The sequence below is a fragment of the Punctularia strigosozonata genome (assembly GCF_000264995.1).
Source record: "Punctularia strigosozonata HHB-11173 SS5 unplaced genomic scaffold PUNSTscaffold_8, whole genome shotgun sequence".
Taxonomy (NCBI): Eukaryota; Fungi; Basidiomycota; class Agaricomycetes; order Corticiales; family Punctulariaceae; genus Punctularia; species Punctularia strigosozonata.
The window spans coordinates 1,109,904-1,133,149 of record NW_006767440.1 but is presented as its reverse complement, the minus strand read 5'-3'; the positions used below and the strand labels follow the sequence as shown (position 1 = coordinate 1,133,149).

The following is a 23,246-nucleotide window of genomic DNA, read 5'->3' as shown; positions in this document are numbered from 1 at the left end:
CCTCACAGAGGACAGATGACAGATACAGCGCGGTACATGACGCGATAGTACATGCATGGTACGTATCCTCGTGGTGCTGTACTGCTTGCGTAATATGTGTTTGGAACATTGCGGGCAAACGTCACTAGGAATAGAACATTATCAATCGTGTCAGCTACGATGATAGTACATCTATCTTGATAGCTATGAGTACAGGCGTGTGATATGATCGTGCATGAACTGTCGAAGGCCCTCATAATCATTTTGAAGTCATGCTCTGGGCACTGTATGCTTCGCTTTGATCGTCGAACTAATGCTTTGAACGCATACTCATCGTGCGCATGGTTGGGACTACCAATATATTAGGATCGAGCAAGGAGATCGAAAACACTTCTGCTTACACATCATCAGTCCTTTGATATCCTTGACGCGTTTGTCCTCGATTGCCTTCTTCATCAATAGAACCCGGATACATGCCCAGGCCAGCATCACACAGCCAAATCCGACAGGTATCAGCCAGTAAAGCGGGCTGAGTTTGTCCGTGCCGCCGAAGACGACATGAAGCGGAGGCGTATAGATGATGAACATGCCCAAGCACGCGCCTGCAAAGATACCAGCGAAGTTCCACTTGTTGCCGATGACACGGCGACCGAAGGGGAAGCGGAAGTTGGCTTTGACCGCAAACACCTGCGAATGAGATGTCAGGTGCGCGAGGAACCTTCGGAAGGCGTGGAAAGGCGCTTACATTGAAACATTGCTGGATGAAAACGGATAGGTACACTATGGCCACATTCGTCAATGTAAAGTCATGCACCGGACCGAGTATACACCCACCTATTGATTGTGCCTTGGCCAGCGCGTTGATTTGTTGATGAGCATTAATCGATTTTCCTTGATAGTTAATGAAGTCTGGACTGTGTTTTGTGAAGAACGCCGTGCCTGTACCAGTTGAAGGTAAGCACCAGCACCACATCTGACGTGCCGAGCCGAACACACCATGATTGACGGATGCCTTCTGAGCGCGAACCAGATCAGAAGGAGAGAAGCCAGATGCGAAAAACACCACGAAGTAGGCGACCAAGCTTCACGGGAATACAAACATCAACGATGTGGGCGTATTGAGCAGAAATTCGGCTTACCATCCAACGGTCTCGATCATACCCGCTTCCAGATAGGCATAACTGAGTAACTTCTTGTCCACAAGCGTCTCGTTTTCCGTCTTCTCGAACTTGTCCTCCCAGAATTCACGCGTGAATGGTGCTCTGAGTTTTCCGAGGACGACGCTCCCCCGGGAGGGCGGTATAATGTCGTTTGTTTCGGGGTCGCGGCGGAGGGTCTTCGTTCGACGAAGGGCGCGCGACTTGAGGGCGTTGATGGAGCGTTCGTTCACAGGCTTACGTGGGCCTAGCCGCATCAGTCCATCCACAGTCTCTGGCTGATCCCATGCGAACGAAAGCTGGGAGCACTCCCTGAGCTCTGAGTGTACCATCGGACGCTGTGCTACTCACTGCAACGAAAAGTTCAAATCCGAGATCTGGAGGCAGAAACTATGTCAAGGACCGAGGAAGCTAGCATGTGCCATCCTCACCAATAACGAGGATCAAAATCGCAGACAAGGGCAGAGGTATCGGGACGACGACATCTATACTACGGTGAGCACAGCAACGAGGAATAGCGACACCGGCCTCACAGAGCAGTTGCGGGATGACCTCAGGCGTGCTGTGCGAGATGGTGTATCTGGTAACGAGTGGATGAGCACCGGGATCCGCATATCATTCGCCGCGAGATACGTACTGAATCGAGCGCTTGAGATTCACGAATATCTGACGACCTTCTGCTACGCCTTTGACAGTGGATGCGAAGTTGTCATCTGAACAATTCAATTTGGTTTGACAGCGCAGATATGCAGGGCAGCTTATGGACTGTACCTAGAAGGATCATGTTCGCCGCCTCTTTCGAGACATCGGATCCGGAGATATTCATGGCAATACCGAGATCGGCCTTCTTAAGCGCGGGACTGTCGTTAACGCCATCTCCGGTTCTGTTCAGCGAAGAGATCAGTTGGACTGTTCCAGAACCGGATCTCGATTGCCTTACACTCCAACGATGTGGCCCAGCGCCTGAGCGCGTTTGACTAGCAGTCGAGTGAGCATGTATACGTCGGAAACAGGTGCGTCCGAGCAAAGCGTACCGATTTCAAGCTTGTGTTGTGGAGACGTGCGGGCGAACACGATTTCCTGTTTGCTGAAGATCTGATCCCATTGCCACCCCTGCAACCCATCGATGTCGTCGCCGTGAACGACTACGGCCGTCACTTCGTCCTCGTATATCTCTTCCACAGGTCGGTTTGTCTTCTTTGCGAGGCTTTCTTTGGTGTCACCGAGGATCAGATTGATCTTCCTGGCTATCGCCTCCGCCGTGAGAGGATGGTCGCCTGAAGAGCGCGTGAGCGGAGCTCGGGAGTAATCAACGATAGTAGATTACCGGTAACCATCATGACCTTGATGCCGGCAAGACGAAGTGTACCAATGGCTTCACGAACACCATGTTTAGGCGGATCTTCGAGCGAGACCAAGCCTACAAAGCAGTAGTCGGTGCTGGGGTAGTTTCCGTCGTTCTTGGAGAACGCGTAATCGAGTGAATAGTGTTCCCCTGACAGGAGGCTCTGCGCGCAAGCAATCACACGGTGACCACGACTTGCCATGTACTGGAGATATCATCGTCAGTATGAGCATGACACCTCCAAGCCTAGTTTCTCGAAGCTCACGTTGTAGGCATCGTCGTAAGATTTGCGGAATTCATCGGTCATAGGATAGATATCTCCGTCCTTGAGGTAGGCCGAACATTTAGCGAGGACGCGTTCGGGAGCGCCTTTGATATACAAGGTTAGGTCACCGGTGGAGTGTGGTTTCTTAAGCTGCACGATTCAAGCTTGAGTGAATAATCACGCTGTAATCGCATGGGACTTACGATAACCAGAGCCCACTTGTTGGTCGAGTTGAAGGGCACTTCGAAAAATTTCGGATACTGCTTTTGGTGAGCATCGTAGTCTGCAATATGGCGTCCAGCGAAACGTGTGAGACCGGTCTCGGTGGCATCGCCCAAGATCTGCCGCTGGTCAAAGGGAACGTCCGTCTTATCAAACTTGATACGCGAATTGAGGGCCGCAATGTCAACAAGCTCCTTCATGCCCGGCGACTCAGGGTGAAAGGAGATGACATCATCGCCATCGTTGTTCGACTGTATTCGGTTTCGTTGTTATCAACGATCATACCGGAAGAGAGAATAGCTACCTGAAAGGCGGTGAACATCCGGCCTCCGCTCCATAGGTTGGTAACCGTCATCTGGTTTCTGGTCAAAGTTCCGGTTTTGTCGGTCGCTAACAACGTGAGCTACAATGGCACGTCAGTCCATGATTTGTGACTACAGACTGTATGCGTACCGAGCCAAGTGTCTCAACTCCCTGGAGGTCCTTGACGAGCACGTTCTGGGACGCCATCCGTTTCGCGGCGATGGATAACAGCAGCGTTACGACGGAAGGAAGACCCTCCGGGACGAATGCTACCAAGATGGACACGGCGCTGCAGGATGATGAGCACTATCCCTCAGCAAGACTGAACGAACGTACAATGTCACGGTGAGAGCCGCATCGCCCTTGTATGCGGTGGTGATACCAACAGCGAAAAACACGATCGCGAAGACGATCGCGATGCACGACACTGCGACCACGAATTGACCACTGTACCACCATTAGCAACTCCATGCGTAAGGACCATGGAAAAAACACCGACGCACATTTCGACACCGAGGGGACTCTTGTTACCAGATTCGCCGCCAGTCAGCTTGGCGATCTGCCCGATAAACGTGTGGTCGCCGGTGCGGACAACGACGCCCCATCCTTCGCCGTTGACGACCAGGGTCGAGTTGAACAGCAGGTTCTCGGCTTCGGCCGGGCGAGACGGCGACCCGTCCGGCATACCGCGACGCTCTTGAGGCTCCGACTCGCCCGTGAGCGAGCTGTTGTCGATCTTGAGGTCCGTCGCGGCGAACATCAGCAGGTCGGCCGGCGTTTTGTCTCCGGAGCGCTATTCCATATCGTTCAGCATTGGCGCAAGCAGAAACGAGGCTACGTGTACGCACGACAAGGACGACGTCGCCTTTGACGAGGTCGCTGGCCGGGATGGAGGCGATGGTACCGTCGCGGACGACGCGGCATGAAGGCGGGATCATAGCCAAGAAGCTAGCCAGGATCGCTTCGCTCTTTTGCAGCTGGTAAAACTCGATGAACGCGTTGATGAAGGCGACTGCGATCAGGATGCCGCCAAGGTAGGTATTTTGGAAGTTATCCTATGATATCATCAGAAAAATACGGAGTGCATATATGCGTGAAAACATGCATGCCTTGAAGTCGATACCGAGGAGGATATATTCCAGAATACCTGCGATGATGAGCAGGATGTTGAACATGGTCACCAGACAGTCCCAGTACTGTCAACGGGCAGCCGTCAGGTTCCCGGATATATGCGTACAAATAGAGAGCCCAAACCTTCCGGAGCGCGGATTTCTTCTTCGGCGGGGTGAGCACGTTGGGCCCGTCTCTTGCCAGACGAGCCTTGGCCTCCGCTTCTGTCAGCCCGTCAGAAGCCCCAGGGTCCTTGGTATCGATACTCGTCTGGAGCGCCGCCGCCAGCTCCGCGAATGGCAAATGGTGCTCGGTAATGTCGACCTTCTCGTGCTCTTCGTCCTTGTCGTTGGCGCCCTTGGACCGCTTCCGTTCGAGGTGCTCGTAGCCCGCGGCGGCGAGCTCTTTGTCCTCCTGCGTCATCTCGCGCTTCATCTCGACACCCGTCGCGCGCGGCTTGGTCGCGATGCCGTGCGGCTCCTCGATCGTGAGCTCGCGCTTCATGTCGACGCCTCGTGGACGGGGAGGGGCGTCGCGCTCGAGCTCGGGGGCGTCTGCGTAGGCGACTCGTCCAGGGCTGAGCTCCTCCACCTCGGGATTGTGTTTTTCGCCCAGATCAGCCATTGCGGAGCGAGAAAAAAAAATCAGTACGAGGCAAACGGCGGTGCTTTGCAGCCGCTCCCAGTCTCGTTATGATATAGAAAAAGAAATCACAACCTTGGACCATAACCCTGGACCAACGCGTTATCCCCGGGCCATGGCCCGAGAAAGAACATCAAACGACGGGACGCATGTTCGTCTTGCTATTGGCACAAAGCCCGCAGCTGCGAACGGCCAAAAGCCCGCTGGCGAACGGACGAATGGCGCAAACCGTGCAAGGAGCCGCTGGGCGTCCACGACGGACTGAGAAGGCGCGCGATATTCGCCACGCGGCACGTGGAGCGCTATTCTCGTGCTCGCCACCTGCGCCTCTCGCTTGGACCGGAGGAGAGGATTGCTCGTTTGGGTGGGGACAGCGCGGGAGCTGAGATGAATGGGCAAGGGGGCGTTGATGGGAACGCAGAAAGAAGCCGGTTCGTTCTTTCTCCGAAGGGACGCAGAGCAGCCAAAGATACTTCCACGAGAACTTGATAAGACAGAGAGGACCCGCATCGTGCAATATGATCGCTGATTTTATATGTTTAGCTGCGCGTACGAGGTGGAGACATCGAGTGATTGTCCCAAATCTACCCCGCAGGCGAAACCAACAACGGCACGCGTCGTCGGTTTACAGCCATCTTCCAGAAGTGCGAAGTTCGGTGCTTCAGCACGCATCGCGGGTTCATCGCAAGTTATGTTTGGCAGTACACCAGGGCACCATCGCTGCGAGCGGGTGTACACTCGAGAACCGGCGATTAACCCAGACCGGACTTTGTTCGGCGGGGTCGATACAAGCTCCACGGCAAACGCCGTCCGCGTCGGGTTGTTTATCCATTGACCGTAGTCTGCATTGCAAAATGAGTCAAGTCCTCCTCATACATCATGGGGATTCGCTGTCTTGAACCATCAGTTTCGCTCGCCTTCAGAACCTGTATACCCAGTTCCTCGTCAACGCCGCCACGTATCTCTCGCCCACGTCCGCAAAAGTCATCGACACCTCCCGGCTCATGAACCACACCCCGGACAGCACAGGCGCCGCGATCAACGCCGACACGAGCCTCTTCAGCCTCTGGCGTATAAGCGGCTTGCGCATCCACGTACGGGTGATGATATTGATTCCCTCGACCCAGTGCAGTGCTACGGCGCCCACAAGACCGGTATAGAGCGCCCAAGTACGCACTGGCCACCCATGCAGGGCCGTCTTGACGTACTCGTAATCCAGCTGCGCAGGGCCGACAGCGAATATGGGCGGAGACGGGTCGGCGGGGTAGATCCGGTGAGTGAGGAAATGAATGAGGGCCAGAGGGACCAGGGCGTGCCCGGTGAGCGAGAGGAGGGACGTCAGGGGCCGGATCCGGCGAGCGGGCTTCGGGGCGGGTTCGAACGTCGGATTCTCGGTCAGAGGAGCTGGGTCGGCCTGTGGAGGAGGAACATATAGTAGACGCCTCGCAATGCTTGCTGTGACGTGGAGAGCTATGGGTGCTAGCACGAGAAACTTCTCGCCGAACGGGGTCTGGTAGTATTCGCGGCCGAGGAGCTGAAAACGTGTCATGATGCTGCATCTTCGCATGAGATATTCTATCGCATTTACCATAATTTGCGATGCTAGTGAGGAGCCGCCTAAGTTGGCAAGAACCGGAGGCGTCAGGTGTATGAGGAGGAAGGTCGCTATGAACGGTGCGCTCCCGTGCGATACCGTCTTCGCCCAAGGGCTCAGCTGTCCCCGGAACGAGGCTTCATTGCGACCAGAGTGGGACAGGAGAGGATCCGTAGGGCTCATCGTGCTGGTGGTCGACGGATGGCGAAGAGGATGAGACGCGTCGCCGTGCCATGTCGCCGAACGCGAAGGGCGGAGAAGACAACTCGCGGCACCGCCTCCGGTGACGACATGCAGAAGAAATCCGACGATTTTGATTGGCCAACGAACTACACAAATGTCCTTTCTACTATCTACCGTGACGCGGATGCTCTACATCATACATCTACCAATACAGCGGGAAGACAGAGAAAAAGTCCCAAAAGATTATGGATACAACCAGCAATGGATCAAACACAGAAAACGAATTGGATAAAAATGAGGAAGGAGATAACATGCCGGCGTACTGGACGCTGGCCTTGACTGTGATCGAGCTAATCATTAAACCCTTGCAAGAATTCGCTGAGCTCAAACTCCGAAGCTTCGTCGGCCTGCGAAGTTAACGCAGCTGGGTGCGTGTCGCTCCGGACGCGAGCGTCGCCGGAGGACCTCTGCGGCTGCGATGGCTCAAAAGAGCTGCTGGGTTGAATACCGTAATGGGCGAGTCCAGAGCCGTATAAGATCAGATCCTGCGGGTTGGTTGGATTTCGGATCGCGTGGACGAAATCCTCGTTGAACGGGGCCAACGTCGACGGGGTCTGGAGGGACGCTGCGATCGCGTTGGAGGGCGGTCCCATGGGCATGGCAGAATGAAGCGGCGCTGGAGGCGGCGCAAGCAGAGACGGACCCTGCTCTTTGGGCCATTGGGAATATATCGGATTGCGCAGCATAGCATTCTCATTTGCAGGGATGCACTGGTCATCAAGGACGTTAGCGAGCGGCCGATAAAGACGTCTTCAAGAACGACTCACGGTATTGTATGTGCCATCCGGGGATGAGAACGTTGCAAAATCGCCCATACGAGGATCAAGAGGCTGCAGATACGAGCTTGACGCCTGCCCCGGGCAGGCGTCTGCGAGGCCGAACGAATCGTAGTACACAGGGACCGCCTGAGACATAGACGACGATCCGACTCCTGCAGGAAACTGACTTGGAGCGTACAGGTTCATCTGGGACGATGAAGCGGCTCCCGCAAAGTTCTGACTTCCATAGTACGGACCCATTTGAGACGACGAGAAGGCCGTCAAGTAATGGCTTTGATCGTAGGCGTGCATTTGAGACGTAGATGCAAAACCTTCCGCCCAGTCTGGGTTATCATCGTACGCGGTTACCTGGGGCGAAGACGTGGCTCCTACCAGTCCCCGGTTTCGATCGTACGGAGTGGGGCGTTCGCTCCTGGTCCGTCGAGTCGTTCGTTGCAGACCGACGCCTCGCAGGTTTGGCGCGGAGCTGGTGCGTCGATGACCCGAGGCGTGTATGGGTCGAGGGGCCAGAGACATCGAAGGAGGACAGGGTGACGCGTCCCAGGACAGGCTTGTCGAAACGGATCCCGGGGTGAAGCTGCCTGAGGAGTGATATGGGGTGGTGAACGCGTCCGAGTTGGTCCCGGAGGAGTCGTCGGGCGATAGCCCGTTGGCGGGGGCTACTTTCTTCCTTTTGTCCTTCTTCTTTCCCTTGCCTCGCTGCGGCTTGTACACGTAGTTCGGATATAGCTTTCTGTGAGCATCAAGAGCCTCGTCCGCCTTTTGCCTCCAGTATGCTAAATCTTCCTTCGATGCTTTCCTCCACTCCTTTGAAGCATCCTGCGATACAAAAGCCTGCCTTGTTTTTGACTCCCTTATCTGCCGCCGGTTGAAGTCCGAGCGAAAAAGGATCCACGGATTCGGAGGGCGAGGAATATGGAGTGGGCTCTCGCCGCTCCCCTGGCGATCGGAACATACAGGATCCGGATCGAGCGAGGCGTCGTTACCTGGCGTGTTGCTTTCGTACGCGTAGTTCCGAGGCCGTCTGCTCTTGGGGGAGTCCTTTCGCGTCCTCTTGCCGGGCATCGCAGTAGATAATAGCCAGAGGTGGGTGTGTAGGGCTCAATAGAACGGTGTAAAAGCGCGAGGAGAATGGGGAATCCGGCGAGAACAAACGGGTGTCATAAGTGGGACATGACGACGCCGTATATAAAGACACGCAGGAGCGTTTGCCACACATTGCTGGGTCCATGCCACCAGGTTGCGGGCCACGAAACGCGTCCAGTCCACCCATGTCGTGTCTGAGATCAAGAGCGGGAGAGACTCCGGCAATTGTTCCCCGCACACCGCCACTAAACGCCACAACTTCAACCCGGGCCACTCCGCTGCGGAAGCTTCGCGGAGAGGAAACGACCACCCGACGGTAGTTGCCATGGCAGCAGCACAATAAAAAGTCAGCAAAGCCAGCTCGTCTAAGCTGTCTGCCCATGATTGAAATCGATGCTTATCATTTACGACCAGTACAGAAGCCACATCGGAGATACGGGATAGCACCAGTAAAATCCATACGTGACAGTTTAACAAGGGTGAAAGTCCATGGATACGCTCGCGATCGAGCAAAGCGGTCCTGAAAGAAAGCCGCGTCAGGCGTTGCATTCCTTGAGCATAACGACTCACGAGTCATGGTCAGTGAGACAGCCCGCACTGCCCAACGTCCACCTGGACCGCGGTGGCATCGATCCTCCCGAGCTGGGTGGCCTGTTCGTTCGTCAACTCGTCCAAGGCCTCTTGAGATAGGTTAAACCCATCATCCGCATGGTCCACGGCCAGGACATTGATGGTATTCCTGGTACCGGAGTACGTCAGCTGCCAGCACGTCCCGCAGTTGGGCGAATTCCAGCCCGGGATGACGGAGGCACCGCCGATGTGCGGAAAGTCGGGAATGTCGCTGAACGTTTGGAAGCCGTAGCGCGTGATGAGGCCATTGGCACCGTCAGAGCAGGCGACGTTGGCGAGCGGGTTGCTACCGTTGTCGTAGGTGTTGTCAAAGGACACGGTGACCGCGAAGGCGGGGGGAATGAGGGCGAAGGCAGATAGGAGGGTTGCGGTCTTCATTGCGAGGATTGATCGTGATAAACGTGATAACACTTCGTCGCCTTTCACTTCGACTGAGGACAAGCGCCAGGCTTTATAGCACATCGTTCACACCGAGCACGGGCAGAACATCCGTCGAGGCTGCGACATAACGGCCTTCTGACCGCGTCCCGCGGCGCGATGCTGCATCGCCTGACATCGCCTTCCTCGGAGAACCGTACGATTTCTCGGCAGGAAGTACATAGCAAGCGACACGTCTATGTGATGAGAATACGTCAATTTCTCCGCCTCATCCCAGCGCCGCTTCGAACAGTCGCAAGGGGGAAACAGCTAAGGTAGCTGCCATGCAAATCCTGACCGATATCACGTGGCTGTCAAAAATGGCTTCAAATTTCATCTGCTCTTGCAGTTTTACTCTTTCTCCGGAGTCGTAACCTATGATCCCTAGTAATGAACTGTATCTAGACAATATAGGTCGCGCATTGGTGATCGTGCTTGATCTGCAGGAGGAGAAGGGCCTTCAAGCAGTCGATCATATCATGTGACATCGGTCAAGATTTGCATGACAGCTACCTTATCTTCATTCAAGACGATACACGAATACGTACGGGTTCGTCTCGCATGCGGTAGCACGCTGCGCTCTGGTTTGTCTCCCCATGCATCCCGTAAAGTGTGAAGATGGTCGTTGAGGCTCCTACAGAAGCATTCTTGATCGAGTGAGGAAGCGGGAGGTTGCAGAGTTCTGCTTGGACCTCACCTTAAGAGTCTTCTCTCCCTCCCCTACCCCCTACATGCCGCTATGCGTGCGGCAATCTTCGTGTCACATAGCTCAACCTTCTCGACACTCAGCATCGATCGAAGCGCTTAAAGACAAGGTTGCACAAGCGCTGGACGTCGGGGAGCGTCTGCGGTCGTCGTACGCTTAGAATGCACGTGGTACCTGTTTGTCACGTTACCGTACGCGTGTTGCGTTTCTGACCTGAGGCTTTCTGAGGCTGCACCTGTGCGTCACTGGCCCACGGTGTCATTTTTGCCATCGAAAGTTTACTACGTCGTATCCTGATTGCTGTCTTCTGCTGTCTACTTGAGCTTGAGAGTAGAACAATATTCACTTAGGTCACTGATCCTGGTATCACCTCGCTCCCCTTGTTCTGCCCATGGCGGAGCTTACTGGCGTAGAATGGTCCTCACTCGGTGAGGAGTTCACAGCGAGTCATTTGCTTGTACATGCTGCATGATATATAAGAATGTGATGCATGTGCGCAGATCACAGGTTGCTTCAAACTGCACGGCTTGCTCGCTGCCTGCAGAAATCCAGTTCCATTCCACATGTTCAGCCCGAAATTGTCCGGCCGCTCTCTCTTCGTAAGCAAATGCGGATCTTCTAGCTGTGATTGCCCTCAATGTTGACAGATCATCATAGTTTAAACTCAGCAAAGGCGAGAATAGCGATGTATTAGGAGTCCATGTCCAGTCTGCAAAGGGCCCTGCCAGTTTCTATGATGTTGAAATAAATGTTGGCCAATTTCTTGCTCCTTCTTCTTGCATTGAGGTTGAAAGTTGACTATTTCAGTAGCTGAGGGCATGGGATGGCACTGTTGTCGCGTCGCAGCATTGGGCCTCACATCCTCTCCGAAATGGGTCCACGCATGGCTGGAAGGAGTTTTGTCAAATCTCTGATATTGAAGACTTCCTTGCGGATAATGTGAGAGTCTTTGCATCGCGGATCTTATCGTATTTACTGAGCTTTCCGTAGGATCTTGCCATAATACAGTACAGCCTGACACGATATGGTCAGCTTGAGGGCTTCGCGTTGCCACATACGTTGCAGAGCACTAGAGCAATACAACGCATGCCTCGGCTCACTGCCTCTCTCTTCGACGACGTGACTACGAGCGATATATGTTTTGTTTTTGAAGAATGTGGCACAAATCCACGATCAATAAACGCACATTCACAAATACTGGCAAAAGCGTCCAGTTATTTTGCGAGACGTGCGTCACCGGCATCAGTGCCGCGTTCTTTTCGTCGATACTCTTTCGGACGCTCACTCGATTCCTTTGGTCAGTACTCAGTGCCAATAATGAGGAAACGTCAGAAAACGACGCTGTTGTCAAGCAAGAGACGGGCAATGATCCTCCAAGCTTATATTTAGCGGAAGATGAATCTGTGGCATCCATATCTCAGCAATCGTCAATTATCTCCTCTGGTTACGTTGCAATACGCCACGCTAGTCACGTCAACGTAGATAACCCCGGCCCGCGAAAACGGACGTTCTTTATCATTGATACACCGTGAAGGCCATTCACACCCGGGGCATGTCAATCGCTAACCTTTACCTACAGATACGAGACCTACCGTGCCGTATTGTTCTACTTGTACACTGGGTAAGCACAGACGGACGAAACCAGAAGCCTTCGCTCATCATTGATAGGTCTATAGAGTTCGCGGCACCAAAGGTTGCACATGCGACGGAGAACTCTGGTTCCGATGAAATGGCGGATACGGACGATGAACAGGGCGCTTTGTATTGGAATTTTGCGAACTACTATGAAGCGCGGGAATACGACATGTCCCGAGGTGAACCAAAGTCTGTGTACGAGCTTGCGGATAGTGCGTAAACCGTTCATCTGGCGGCCCACGATGTTCTTATACGGAGTTGTGCACAGAAATGGGCATTCCAGAACTGAAGGAAGCAGCAGCCTTGTGCATCCAGAATTCCCTTACTCCAGAGAACGTCGTCGCTGAATTATTCTCGGACTTCACCGGCCGTCACCCTGAATTCCAGGAACTACAAATCAAGCACGTCATCGATCACTGGGTAAGGGATTCGATGTCCAAAACCGTTTTGAGCTGAAACAGGTTCAGGACGAGATCGCGACCACTTCAGCGATGCAGGAAGTACTCGAGTCACCCAACCCGCGAACTGCGCAGATCATGCTTCGGTTGTTCGCAGGTTTGGGGAAGAAGTGATTTGTGTCATTCGCTTTGCCGCCAATGTGATGAATGTTCATGGTGAAGAACGCGGACCGTGAATAGAATGTCCGTAGTAGTTGGATATCATACCAGTGAACACGCTACGATTGCATTTGAACTCCAAGGACTACCACGTTCTACTATAGTGCGGCATTCCACCGGTATGCACCAGCCCCGACAACAACTTTCATGACTAAGGACAAGTTCAACCCATCATTTCGGATCGGGCAGGCCGCACGACGTAACGAGAACCTGGGTAGCACGTCAAAGTGCCCCTTTGCCATGGCTTGTTTGTTGTTGAGTGCAGCGAGCGGCTCCTGCGCGATATTGAACCCGGATGCAGCGGTGTCGATCAAGAGCACAATGACGCTCTTACCCGTGCCCGGCGCACGCGAGGGGTCCAACACATTCCACAGCTGGTCGAGTTCCGCCCCACGACAGGCGACCCGCATTTGGTCTTCAAGAGTTTCCGCGGCGCTGATAGTTCAAGATTGCTCGCTGAACTAGTTTGGGAGCTGCGACGAGCACGGTACTGTACTCCTGAACAACGAAATCAATAAATGTACAAAGGGTAGAGTGGGACTGTACCAGAGTGGCCGTCGAACCATTGGGAAATCGGCGCTCGCACAGGATCAACAGAGCGATCGAAGCGTTTTACGCTCCCTCCGCGCGGAGGCCCATGCTACGACTCATAGTTGCATGACGCTTGAGATTATCAGGAGCCTTCATGCAGATCGACCCGTTTATCCGGTATTGTGTTGGCAGGCGGGCTGCATCCAAAACGGAATTCCGGGAATTATCAGACCAGCAAAGGTTTCAAAGCAGGACGCGGGATCCATGTCGCCTAAGGATAGGAGCCTGGCCACATTCACCCTACGTAAGTTACTGACCGCGAATACCTGGCTGAAGTGCATCCAAGAACTTGCTTGAGAGTACAATTACACTTGGACCATCATGGTCACTTGCTATGGCCACACGAAAGAAACTCCATCACAGCAACCCCCATTTCCCGCGCACGTCGTATGACGCCAATCTCCGCGCTCTCGTCCCAGCCCTGCTCTGGCCGCGCGATGTCTTCGCTCGTTCGCCACCGCCGCCGGGGAACGTCGCCCGCATGGGGGTCTCGCCTCCTATTCCTGCACCGCCGACGAGCAGTCGATGGGTACGCCGAGCCTGGACGCAGCGCCATCGGGATGACGCCGCCGCATGTGTCTGACCCAGTGATCACCCTGACGAAGCTTCGCTCGCCGACTGGGGAAACTGTGATCTCCCATCGTACGTCGGGGCAGCTTGCTCCTCCTCGGCACGACTCGCCCTCGGGACGTCGACGGGAGCTTCTGACCGCGCTCGAACGCGTATAAGACACGGACTGGTCTTGCTGCTGAATGTTCCCCAGATCTCCTCCGGAGTTCAAGGTACCACAACACCCGCACTTTCAACTACACCTACCAAATCCACGCCAACGATGCGGTTCTCGTCCACTGTCGTCGTCGCCGCGCTCTCCGCCGCCGCGTCCGCCATCACGGTCTCCTACGACAACGCCTACGACAATGCCTCTGGCTCGCTCACGACCGTCGCCTGCTCCGACGGCGCGAACGGCCTCATCACCCGCTACGGCTTCCAGACCTTCGGCGACATCCCGGTCTTCCCCCATATCGGCGGCGCGGCCGTCGTGCCCGGGTGGAACTCGGCCGAGTGCGGGACGTGCTGGCAGCTGACGTACGCCGGCACGGGCAAGAGCATCAACGTGCTGGTGGTGGACCATACCGACACGGGCTTCAACGTCGCGCAGGAGGCGCTCGACGAGCTGACGAACGGGAACGCGGTCGCGTTTGGAAGGATCGACGCGACGGCGACGCAGGTCGCGGTGACGCAGTGCGGATTGTCGCACTGAAGGCAACGGTAAGCCGGGAAATCCATCGAGTTCTGTCCCGACGCTGACGCAAGAGTATATGATTTGTTAGATATCCATGATTGGTCACACCTTTACATTCCTACGGACTTGTGCGCTTTACGGACACTTGCATCGATGCATGGACTTTGTACTACGGATCAACACGATGTGATACACATGACACTTTACGAACGAAACCCAATGTATTTCGGGCCGATTTACGAGCGCCGACTCGAAGACAGTTTTGGCAGACAGTCAGCGTTGGATTCCGATGCGAGTGGATGACAGTCATCTGGCCTTGTCGCGAAGTCCGATATGTAATCGTGATCTATATTGGACGGAGAGTTCTGCGTCTTCCATTTCTCGTTGGTCGTTCACAGTCATGGATGCGCTGAACAACGATGCCCTGCACTATGAGTCGTGATGTTGAGTGAGCATTGCTTACGGTCAGTTCGCCCGAACAGCGTCGGTACCTAGGACGGTGTGCCGTGAAGCACCGGCGCCTCGACCTTCGGGTTTATTCGTCCACTACGGTGGTCGTCCACGCGTCGCCTCCCGAATCAAGATCGACGTCCGCAACGTCATCCAACGATGAACGAAGTCATCGCTGTTCCTTCACGTTGCACGTTCGATAACTTCAGGGTTTGATTGTGATAGAGAAGTCCAAGCAACAAGCTTCGGATCCTGACAGGTCATGGGTGCAACTGGCATTCCTGAGATTGCACGTTGAATGAAACGCTCGTATGTGTGGCCCGGCAAGTGCCCTGGGCCGAGCCTGGTTATCCCCATCAGCGATACGCATGGGAGAGTATGGGAGCGCGTTCCAGGGCCTGAGAGAGGGACGATATCAAGTCCATATCATGTCTGTCTATCAAGAAACGCGTACGCGGTCCGAACACGTCCCATCCATAATAATACGGGGGATGACTCTGGCTACTGTTGACTCGTTTCTCTGCGCACTGCGTTGCGCAGCCTGAGCTGAGTCCCTCCGGAAGGATCGAGGTCGGTGTCGTTGGTCACGTTGCTGCCGTAGCTCTTCCGCTGACGGTGACGTTCCGCCCCATATCCGCCCTCCGCTCCTCCCGCCATGCACGACGCCTTATAGCCCCCCTCCCCTCCTCGTCCTCCCTGTAATTTCTTGTACATCCATGCCTAATATCTCCACTTGCTACCAACAACGACACGAACAAATCACCTCGCCAGCGCCCCCAATGCCGATTTCCATCTCGACTGCCGGCCTCGAGCGCGCCGACCGGAGCGGCGCACACCAGCTCTGCCCCGCCTCAGGATCCGACTTCCTCTCGCCGTCGTCGAGCTCGACGCTCAGCATCTCCAGCTTCTCCTCCAGCTCGACATTGAGCGACGGCCCGCTCCCGCTCTCGCCGCTGCCCTCGCCGTCCGCGAAGAAGACGGCCGCGTTCTTCGGCAGCCCCTTCGGCTCGACCGCGTCCTCGCCCCACCTCCCTCCCACCCGCATCGATCTCCCACCCCCTCCATCCTCCTCTGCGTCCGATACGACACCTGGAGCGCACCATCCCAACCCCGCCGACGCGACGCCGACGCCCACGGACAGAGATAAGGACAAACCACGCTCGCTCACCGCCGCCTTCTTCGCCTCGCCAACGAGATCCGTCCCGCCCTCGAGGGAAAGCTCTCCACCTCGCTTCGCGCTCGATCCCGCCCCTCCCCCGCGCAGCGCATACCCACCCCTCCACCGGCTCTTCCCGTCGCGCTACACCCGCCAAGCCCCCGCGCTCGACACCTCTTCTCCCGTCCTCCGAGGCTTCGCCGACCGCGAGGGCGACCGCGACCATGCAAGCCACCCTCGGGCCGCAGTGACGCCGACGAGCGCCAACGGCCTCTACTTCGACTTCCGCTCGCCCGCGTCCGCGAACGGCGAAGACTTGGAAAGGTTGAGCACGCGAAGGATCGTCAGCGCGCCGCTGGCGAGGCAGCCGACGCCACTGCCGCGGGAGTCCACGTCGATAGCGTCCCCCGCGACCCAGGATCACGCGCAGCTGCCCCCAGCGCCGTTCACCACCTCTCCCACCTCCGCCGAATTCGTCGCGTCTACCTCCGCCTCCGGCCATAGCCACGAACCACACGAAAGCGAGCACTACATCCACCACGAAGAGCACGACCCGGACGCCGACGGGGTCGAGATCGAGCCCGGCACGGTCATCTCCGACTTGAAGGGCGATACGCGGTTGACGCTCGTCTCCGCGCTCGGTCAGGGCGCGTTCAGCACCGTCTGGCTTGCGCGCGGGAAGATCGTGCCGGGGCCTGACGACCCGCCTCCGGGGACGGGAAGATCGACGCCTGGCAGCCGGCCGGGAAGCATCAGGAGGAGTAAGCGGAGACGGGTGGTGGAGGGAACTAAACCGTCCCTGTTGGGCCTGAATCTTAGGTTGGGCGAGAGGCTGGAAGGGAAGAAGGAAGGGATGGGGCGGAGGGAGGGGAGGCAGTGTCTTTGTGAGAGGGACGGGGAAGGCGCGAGCGCGAGCGTGAGCGTCGGCGAGTTTGGAGAGCTGGGAGCGGCGGCGGATGAGGACGAGGACGAGGGGAAGGGCGAGAGGTTGGTCGCGGTCAAGTTGGTGGACAGGACGGCGCCGGACGTGAACGACCGTACGAGGATAAGCTTCGTGCGAGAGGTCGAGGTGCTCCGCGTAAGCCTCATCTTGCGTCGATATAGGCGCCTCTGGCTAACGCCGATTTATTGACGCAGCACATCTCGCACCCGTCGATCGTGACGTACCTTCTCTCCTTCTCGACGCCGACGCACTACGTTCTTGGGCTCGAACATGTCGGCGGCGGCGAGTTATTTGACGTTGTCGAATCGGATGCGAAACACGCCGCGCTCGATGAGCGGCTGCTCCGACGGATCTGGGGCGAGCTCTGCAAAGCCGTCGGCTGGATGCACGGCGTCGGCCTCGTCCATCGCGACATCAAGCTCGAGAGTATGTTTTCCCTCCCTCCCTCTAAAGCACCGATACTGATCGCGATCCCAGACATCCTCCTGACCTGCAACCCGTTCGACTCCGGCGCTCCGGAACTGCCTGCGCCGCTGATCAAGCTCACCGACTTTGGCCTCGCGCGCTTTATCGATCCCGCCGAGCCGACGCTGTCCACGCGCTGCGGCAGCGAGTCGTACGCCGCGCCGGAGCTCGTGCTCGGCAGACGGTATGACGGACGACGGACGGACGCGTGGGCGTGCGGCGTGGTGTTGTACGCGCTCGCCTGCCGGCGTCTGCCGTTCGAGGGCGAGGACGGGCACGGGCGGGGAAGGGAGGGCGATGGCGGGGTGAGGAAGGAGGGACGGCGCGCGTTTTTGATGCGGATCGCGAGGGGGGAGTACGAGTGGCCCGAGGAGGAGGAGGAGGAGGAGGACGCGGAGCCGGAATCGCCGACGGCGGAACACGGGCACGATACCGTCCTTGACGCGGAGGACGAAGTGTTGCGGGGGACGGCGCTCGCGCGGTCGAGCGGCGTAAGGCGCGTGGTGGACCGCCTGCTCGTGCGCGATCCGGAGAAGCGGGCGAGGATGGTGGATCTGTGGGATGAGGAGTGGATGAGGGGAGAGGGCGCGCCGGCGCCGCCTGCGGCTTGGCTCGCCGGGGGGAGCGTGAGCAGGCGGGGGAGCGCGAAGAGTGCGGCGTCGAGGGCGAGCAGCGTGCGTTCATGGTATCGTGGTACCGGCCCGGTGGAGGGCCTTCCAAACGGCGATGGGGATGCAACATCAGCAGAGATTGCGGACATGCTGGAGAATGAGAGCGGGGAGGGAGATAGGGAGGATGTCGTGTCGGCGGAGGATGGCGTGCTCATGGACGCCGAGGCGATCGACAGCGTCGCGCTGCAAGAACTGCAATGACCGCGCCATATTCCTCGCCGCTGCTGCTCTTGCGTGTCCTCGCTGTACACCACACCATTCATCTACCGCGCACGATCATTCACCACCGCCATCGTCTATTTATGCGGTCTGTCAGTCATACATGCACTGGAAATATCGATTCTCGAAAGATCTTGTATAGAGTAAATGCAAAGCGCGACATGTTGGTTATATATACTATAGCTGTTGTAGTAGATTTAGAAAACTTGAGGTCTACGAACGTAATGACAAAACCTCTTTGCATCCGTCCCATCCACGACGTTCACCTCTTCTCTTTCCGCAGACCCGCAAACAGCCGCAGCATGATCTCCACTGTTTGAGGATTCGGAGACTGAAGGACCTCTTTCATAGCCGGAGTGGTAGCGATGTCGTCCTGAGCATACATCTTCAGCCATGTTTCCAAAGCTGCGAGAATAGGAAAGGCGACTGACCCAGTACTCGATGGCCCGTTCGATATGAAATCCTTGCAGTTCCGGGTGGCGTCCCGTGAAATCAGAGAATAGTCCGGTGACGATGTTAGCGGGAGTGAGATTCCTCTCGATATGCGAAGCCGCGGCTCTTTTCAAACCAGGGATTTCCCACACTACTCAATCTGCGTGAGATGGTATGCGCCAGCATATGGAAGGTAGAATACGCACAATCTGCAAGCTCGTAAATCGACCTTGGATCACCACAGAATTTGCTGTATCGCAGGGCGTTCTTGTATTCCGCAAAATTCCAGTACATGGCAACTCTGTCATCATCCATATCCACCGTCGCCTCGGAACCTGCGCCAGTCTCCGCATGGGCAGATCCGAGCGATGTGAACGCAATAAATCTGGTGACAATGAGACGCGTACTGATCGCAACGAATAAGGCTTTGGACGAACCCAGTGTACAAGTAAAAGAGCACGGCCCGAAAGGTCTCATAGGTCTCATACCTGTAAAGGCCCAAGTCAGCACCTGCGAACCCCTCCACAAGTAAGTCGTCTTCACGATGGATCAGGATCACAGATTTTAAACACGATTTTATTTGAGGCGCTCTCTTTGAAAGACCCGTTGGTCACGCTAGACGCGGCATCCGACGCTGATTGTCCTTCGTCTGGCGTGATCACAGAATTTCGGCCAGGACCCGCTCGAGGGGTTGCGCGAGGATGTTGCATCGCGTCTACAGGGATCGGAGTACAGGCTTGCAGAGATGACCTCCTTGCAGAATCGATTACTAAGTAGTCAGGGCATGAGTAAGCCTTCACAGCACGAGTGCATGAGGTAAGAGGGCGCACGCTTCTTGAAGTACGGTGACGCTTCAATGAGTATGCTTGAATGTACATGAATGACTTGTGCAGCTGTCTCGGGTGGTTTAATGACAAAAAGCGCATCGCTTGAGTCCTTGTTGTCGAAGATCGAGGCGGTTAGATTGGTCAGTCGCTGTGTAGCTTGAATTCCATGTAATGGACGCGGGATTGTCGTATCGCCATGACCGTAGCACGTTATTTTATATTGTATCTTCGCGAGATCCTTGGAAAAGTGGTTAGGTATTCACAGATGGCAGTTTTATATATGCATACATTGCTAGCAAGAAAATCTTGAAGAGCGGAAATTTTGCAGAAGGATGACCAGCCACGACCTGACCCTTCTCGGATCGATTTCGAGAAGAAGGATAGTGATTCGACGACAGATCCGTCCCAGGCTCTCAGCTACTGCATGGTCAGGTTTCACCAGAAAGAGCAAGGCAATTACTAACAGTAACCTCGCAGTCGTAAAGCTCACTACTCCTGCTAGGATCGTGTAGAAACACCTTCAGGCTATCGCCGCCCTCTTCCTTTTTCAATGAAAACTATGAAGAAACGTCATTACTTCGTGCTTTCATGGCAGTCGAGACATCCAGTCGTACATGAAGAGGAATATTGTCTAACTTCGGACTGCGCTTTTGAAACGAAGCAGGATTTTGGCAGGCATCGAGTAAGCCAGTGATGTCAAAGCTGCCTGTGAACTACGCGCGAGAATTTGTATGAGACATGTGGAACAGATGATGGTATGCGTCTCACTGTGAACTCTTCGTCAAGCGTGGACCGTGTGATGGTGAATGGAGCCATGTGATAAACACCCCTAGAGGGACTTATATATGCATACCACTATCAGCCAAAACGAAATTTGGTCCTTGAAGCGACGTGCAATCACTGACGGTTGACTTTCGGAGCGGGTGGGCTGATAGTACTGGTGGGTTGCACGAAGGGGGGATGGTAGATGATCCGGATGTAGAGTGAATTGCACGGTACCTCGGGGTGCAACGAGGGACGGAACTGGTGCCGCGCAGGACACGATACGAAAGATATGAGACAGTAGCGAAGTGACTTAATGACTTAAGTTAAGATGCACCAGTCGAAGTGAACGCCAGAGTGCTGCCTGCACTCAGCCTCAGGAAGTTGAAAGAACGACAAGGGAAAAGCCGCGTAACAATGAAGCCTACGCGGTCACATGATCTCCACGCGTTGACGTGGTAACGCGTGAAGTTCCACCTGTACGTTACTTCAAGCAGTACAATCGTCGACGCAGACAAAGTATCGACAGGATGAGCGCAACTCATGCAACTACGCATTCGTTCTATGCGTTACTAGTGGTCCAGGCAAGTGCACTAGAGGGGAGAACTTACTGAGTACTCGCAATCTGTGAGTTCAAGTTTCGCTTTGTTTCCTGTCAGTGTGTTGCTCCTTAACCCGGAGGCGTCCGAAGAGTCGAAGGAGCATCTGCACTGTATGAGGATTTGGCGACTCTAACACCTCCTTCATGACCGGTGTCGTGGAAACATCATCCTAAGATGACTCGTGTCAGTGCTATCCGTTCGTCGGTGTCGTTTACGCTCACCCAATTCGCAATTACACGCTCGAACTGCATTGGTTGGAATTCGTCGTGGCGAGCAGTAAACTCGGAAAACAATTCTGTCACCACATTTGCAGGGGTGATAGAACTCTCGATGTAGGAGGCGGCTCCTTTCTTGAGATCTGGTATGTCCATTCCTATGTAAGAGTCACAAGCCTGTAAACGCGAGCGAACGTCAGATGAATAGGACGCACTATCCGCAAGCTCGTATAAGAGCTTGGGGTCACCCTGTGGGATGTCGCATATTTCGGTCGTTCCGAGCTCGGCAAACGTCCAGTACGCAGCAGCGTGCTCCTTGTTGAAAATGTCGCGTGATACGAAAGTTGCGTTAGCGTCGGATTCGATTGCTCGATGCAACGACGTCACGTATGTTGATTCCAGCGGTGAGAAAGCGATCGACCTGGCAAGGTTCAAGAAGAAAGAAGCTTCCTTTACGCAGCCCTTACTGGGTGTACAAGAAATGAAGCACTGCCCGGTATGTCTCGTAGCTAGAGTCGTCAGCGCGAGCCATGTGTCAATGGATGATTCGCTCTTACGGCGTATCGGTGATGGTGACAGTTCTTTTCTGTCGACATCTGATGGGCTCTTGGGTCGCCTCATTGGCCGTAGCTCGCAGAGATGTAGATGACCGCGGATCCGGCTCCTCTATCTCCGCAACGGGTTTGACATGTTCACTGGTCTGCGTAACTGGGCCGAGCATATCTTTGCCCGCGTTGGATGTTTAATTAGAAGGATCCTCGTGCGAGGAGCCCGCACCTGAGGAACGTTCCGCGTCGACCCGAAGCGTGGACGGGCGCGGAGCTAACATGGATACGGGATCAGTGCCATGACCTTCCGCAAATCCCGACCCGAACACTGGTGGGAATCGGTGAGTAGCAGCAATTGAGAAGCATGCAGTTGAACGAACTGGTATTGAAGTATTCCGACGCTTCCATTAGTATCTTTGAGTGTGCGTGGATCGCTTGAACTGCAGCATGGGGTTGTGCGATGACAAATCGCACATCACTGCTACCCACGTCGTCGAAGAGTGCCTTCAACAGGCGTGGCAGTTTCCGCACTGCGCGGAATCCCCCTGAGGGATGCAGGCTATGCTCGTAATTATATCTTGTCACAGTATACTGTATCGTGCACGAGTCCTGTGATTGTCATGCAAATTTCAAACCAATCATGTTGTTGGCAAATATGAACGTTCGTACATTGGTAGCGAGTTTATCGCGTAGCTGGGTGACCGTGCAGAAAGATGCCCACCCTCGGCCTTTGGGGTTGATAGCTTTCGACGTCCAGAATCTTGATGCGATGATGGAACCATCCCATGCCCTGAGCTAGGAAGATGCATGAACGATTGCAATGAATAAAAAGATGGTGAGCTAACTAACAGTTATTTCCGCATCGTGCAAGGTGCTGGTTTCCTTATCTTGGAGCAGATACAAATGTACCACCGTGCCATCTTGATCCTTGCGCAGATTCAGCTTTGCGTACTCGAAGTCAGTGATATGTCAGAAACGGAATCGGTAGGCTTACATGGAGCGAGTCCGATGCTGCAGATGGTGTGGTGTAATTGAGGGTCCCCGCATCCTGACATGCGGCAAGTAGCCCATCGATATGATAGCTTCCGGTCGCCTGTGTATGGAGTATGAGCGAAGCAATGGACAGAATAAAGATTGAATCTCACTGAGACCTCTTCACTGAGCGTTAGGTTCGTTGCCGTGAGCGACGGCATCTCGCGGAACTCTGCTTTAACAGCACAATCGTTAGTTAACATCTAATACCATAGAGCAACAACGTCCTCTTTGATACTAGTGACTAGATCTTGTAATGCGTGTGATTGACCTCAAGTTAAACTATGAGAGAAACGAGAAGACGAGCCGCACACGAGCGCAGCGAAAGAGATGGCTGCAAGAGGGCGTCCCAAGGAGAGT

The 23,246-nt window shown here is 55.1% G+C and overlaps 10 protein-coding genes across 10 annotated transcripts; 3 read left to right on the top strand and 7 right to left on the bottom strand.

The window, feature by feature from the left end:
- Nucleotides 1–2: 2 nt before the first annotated feature.
- Nucleotides 3–4,816, bottom strand: PUNSTDRAFT_114331 (aminophospholipid-transporting P-type ATPase; the record flags this gene model as incomplete). The annotated part of the gene is made up of 22 exons (XM_007384964.1): nucleotides 3–124; nucleotides 381–666; nucleotides 725–759; nucleotides 814–1,061; nucleotides 1,119–1,435; nucleotides 1,488–1,513; nucleotides 1,568–1,621; nucleotides 1,670–1,716; nucleotides 1,774–1,849; nucleotides 1,908–2,020; nucleotides 2,077–2,113; nucleotides 2,171–2,413; nucleotides 2,464–2,686; nucleotides 2,747–2,896; nucleotides 2,950–3,177; nucleotides 3,273–3,371; nucleotides 3,422–3,560; nucleotides 3,608–3,718; nucleotides 3,775–4,064; nucleotides 4,120–4,326; nucleotides 4,381–4,467; nucleotides 4,526–4,816. 22 exons carry the CDS (start codon nucleotides 4,814–4,816, stop codon nucleotides 3–5), a joined length of 3,429 nt encoding a protein of 1,142 aa, XP_007385026.1.
- Nucleotides 4,817–5,739: 923 nt separating this feature from the next.
- PUNSTDRAFT_144410 (uncharacterized protein) lies at nucleotides 5,740–6,800 on the bottom strand (the record flags this gene model as incomplete). The annotated part of the gene is made up of 2 exons (XM_007384963.1): nucleotides 5,740–6,557; nucleotides 6,612–6,800. The coding sequence occupies 2 exons, from the start codon at nucleotides 6,798–6,800 to the stop codon at nucleotides 5,943–5,945; spliced, it is 804 nt and encodes a 267-aa protein (XP_007385025.1). The 3' UTR covers nucleotides 5,740–5,942.
- Nucleotides 6,801–8,329: 1,529 nt separating this feature from the next.
- On the bottom strand, nucleotides 8,330–8,569 carry PUNSTDRAFT_19350 (uncharacterized protein; the record flags this gene model as incomplete). Its single annotated transcript, XM_007384962.1, has 1 exon — nucleotides 8,330–8,569. A coding segment is annotated over one exon (240 nt), but the record flags the coding sequence as incomplete, so codon positions are not given.
- A 543-nt stretch (nucleotides 8,570–9,112) lies between these two features.
- Nucleotides 9,113–9,733, bottom strand: PUNSTDRAFT_104056 (SnodProt1; the record flags this gene model as incomplete). Its single annotated transcript, XM_007384961.1, has 2 exons — nucleotides 9,113–9,245; nucleotides 9,296–9,733. The coding sequence occupies one exon, from the start codon at nucleotides 9,731–9,733 to the stop codon at nucleotides 9,305–9,307; it is 429 nt and encodes a 142-aa protein (XP_007385023.1). The 3' UTR covers nucleotides 9,113–9,245; nucleotides 9,296–9,304.
- A 1,573-nt stretch (nucleotides 9,734–11,306) lies between these two features.
- PUNSTDRAFT_144407 (uncharacterized protein) lies at nucleotides 11,307–12,685 on the top strand (the record flags this gene model as incomplete). Its single annotated transcript, XM_007384960.1, has 7 exons — nucleotides 11,307–11,417; nucleotides 11,469–11,706; nucleotides 11,781–12,006; nucleotides 12,058–12,099; nucleotides 12,147–12,325; nucleotides 12,382–12,533; nucleotides 12,581–12,685. The coding sequence occupies exons 2-7, from the start codon at nucleotides 11,565–11,567 to the stop codon at nucleotides 12,683–12,685; spliced, it is 846 nt and encodes a 281-aa protein (XP_007385022.1). The 5' UTR covers nucleotides 11,307–11,417; nucleotides 11,469–11,564.
- Nucleotides 12,686–13,950: 1,265 nt separating this feature from the next.
- On the top strand, nucleotides 13,951–14,996 carry PUNSTDRAFT_88620 (eliciting plant response-like protein). Its single transcript, XM_007384959.1, has 2 exons — nucleotides 13,951–14,590; nucleotides 14,653–14,996. The coding sequence occupies exon 1, from the start codon at nucleotides 14,154–14,156 to the stop codon at nucleotides 14,580–14,582; it is 429 nt and encodes a 142-aa protein (XP_007385021.1). The 5' UTR covers nucleotides 13,951–14,153; the 3' UTR covers nucleotides 14,583–14,590; nucleotides 14,653–14,996.
- Nucleotides 14,997–15,698: 702 nt separating this feature from the next.
- On the top strand, nucleotides 15,699–18,715 carry PUNSTDRAFT_53254 (kinase-like protein). The gene is made up of 3 exons (XM_007384958.1): nucleotides 15,699–17,248; nucleotides 17,308–17,539; nucleotides 17,591–18,715. Exons 1-3 carry the CDS (start codon nucleotides 15,731–15,733, stop codon nucleotides 18,448–18,450), a joined length of 2,610 nt encoding a protein of 869 aa, XP_007385020.1. The 5' UTR covers nucleotides 15,699–15,730; the 3' UTR covers nucleotides 18,451–18,715.
- Nucleotides 18,716–18,730: 15 nt separating this feature from the next.
- Nucleotides 18,731–19,610, bottom strand: PUNSTDRAFT_144404 (uncharacterized protein; the record flags this gene model as incomplete). The annotated part of the gene is made up of 5 exons (XM_007384957.1): nucleotides 18,731–18,841; nucleotides 18,900–19,051; nucleotides 19,107–19,285; nucleotides 19,338–19,388; nucleotides 19,444–19,610. 5 exons carry the CDS (start codon nucleotides 19,608–19,610, stop codon nucleotides 18,731–18,733), a joined length of 660 nt encoding a protein of 219 aa, XP_007385019.1.
- Nucleotides 19,611–19,773: 163 nt separating this feature from the next.
- Nucleotides 19,774–20,686, bottom strand: PUNSTDRAFT_53253 (uncharacterized protein; the record flags this gene model as incomplete). The annotated part of the gene is made up of 6 exons (XM_007384956.1): nucleotides 20,633–20,686; nucleotides 20,496–20,565; nucleotides 20,342–20,440; nucleotides 20,192–20,284; nucleotides 20,016–20,144; nucleotides 19,774–19,965 (listed from the first exon to the last, which is right to left on the bottom strand). Coding segments are annotated over exons 2-6 (527 nt in total), but the record flags the coding sequence as incomplete, so codon positions are not given.
- Nucleotides 20,687–21,122: 436 nt separating this feature from the next.
- On the bottom strand, nucleotides 21,123–23,047 carry PUNSTDRAFT_144403 (uncharacterized protein; the record flags this gene model as incomplete). The annotated part of the gene is made up of 11 exons (XM_007384955.1): nucleotides 21,123–21,260; nucleotides 21,313–21,464; nucleotides 21,522–21,727; nucleotides 21,774–21,815; nucleotides 21,864–22,029; nucleotides 22,084–22,182; nucleotides 22,235–22,463; nucleotides 22,524–22,649; nucleotides 22,704–22,796; nucleotides 22,849–22,947; nucleotides 23,000–23,047. The coding sequence occupies 11 exons, from the start codon at nucleotides 23,045–23,047 to the stop codon at nucleotides 21,123–21,125; spliced, it is 1,398 nt and encodes a 465-aa protein (XP_007385017.1).
- Nucleotides 23,048–23,246: the final 199 nt, after the last annotated feature.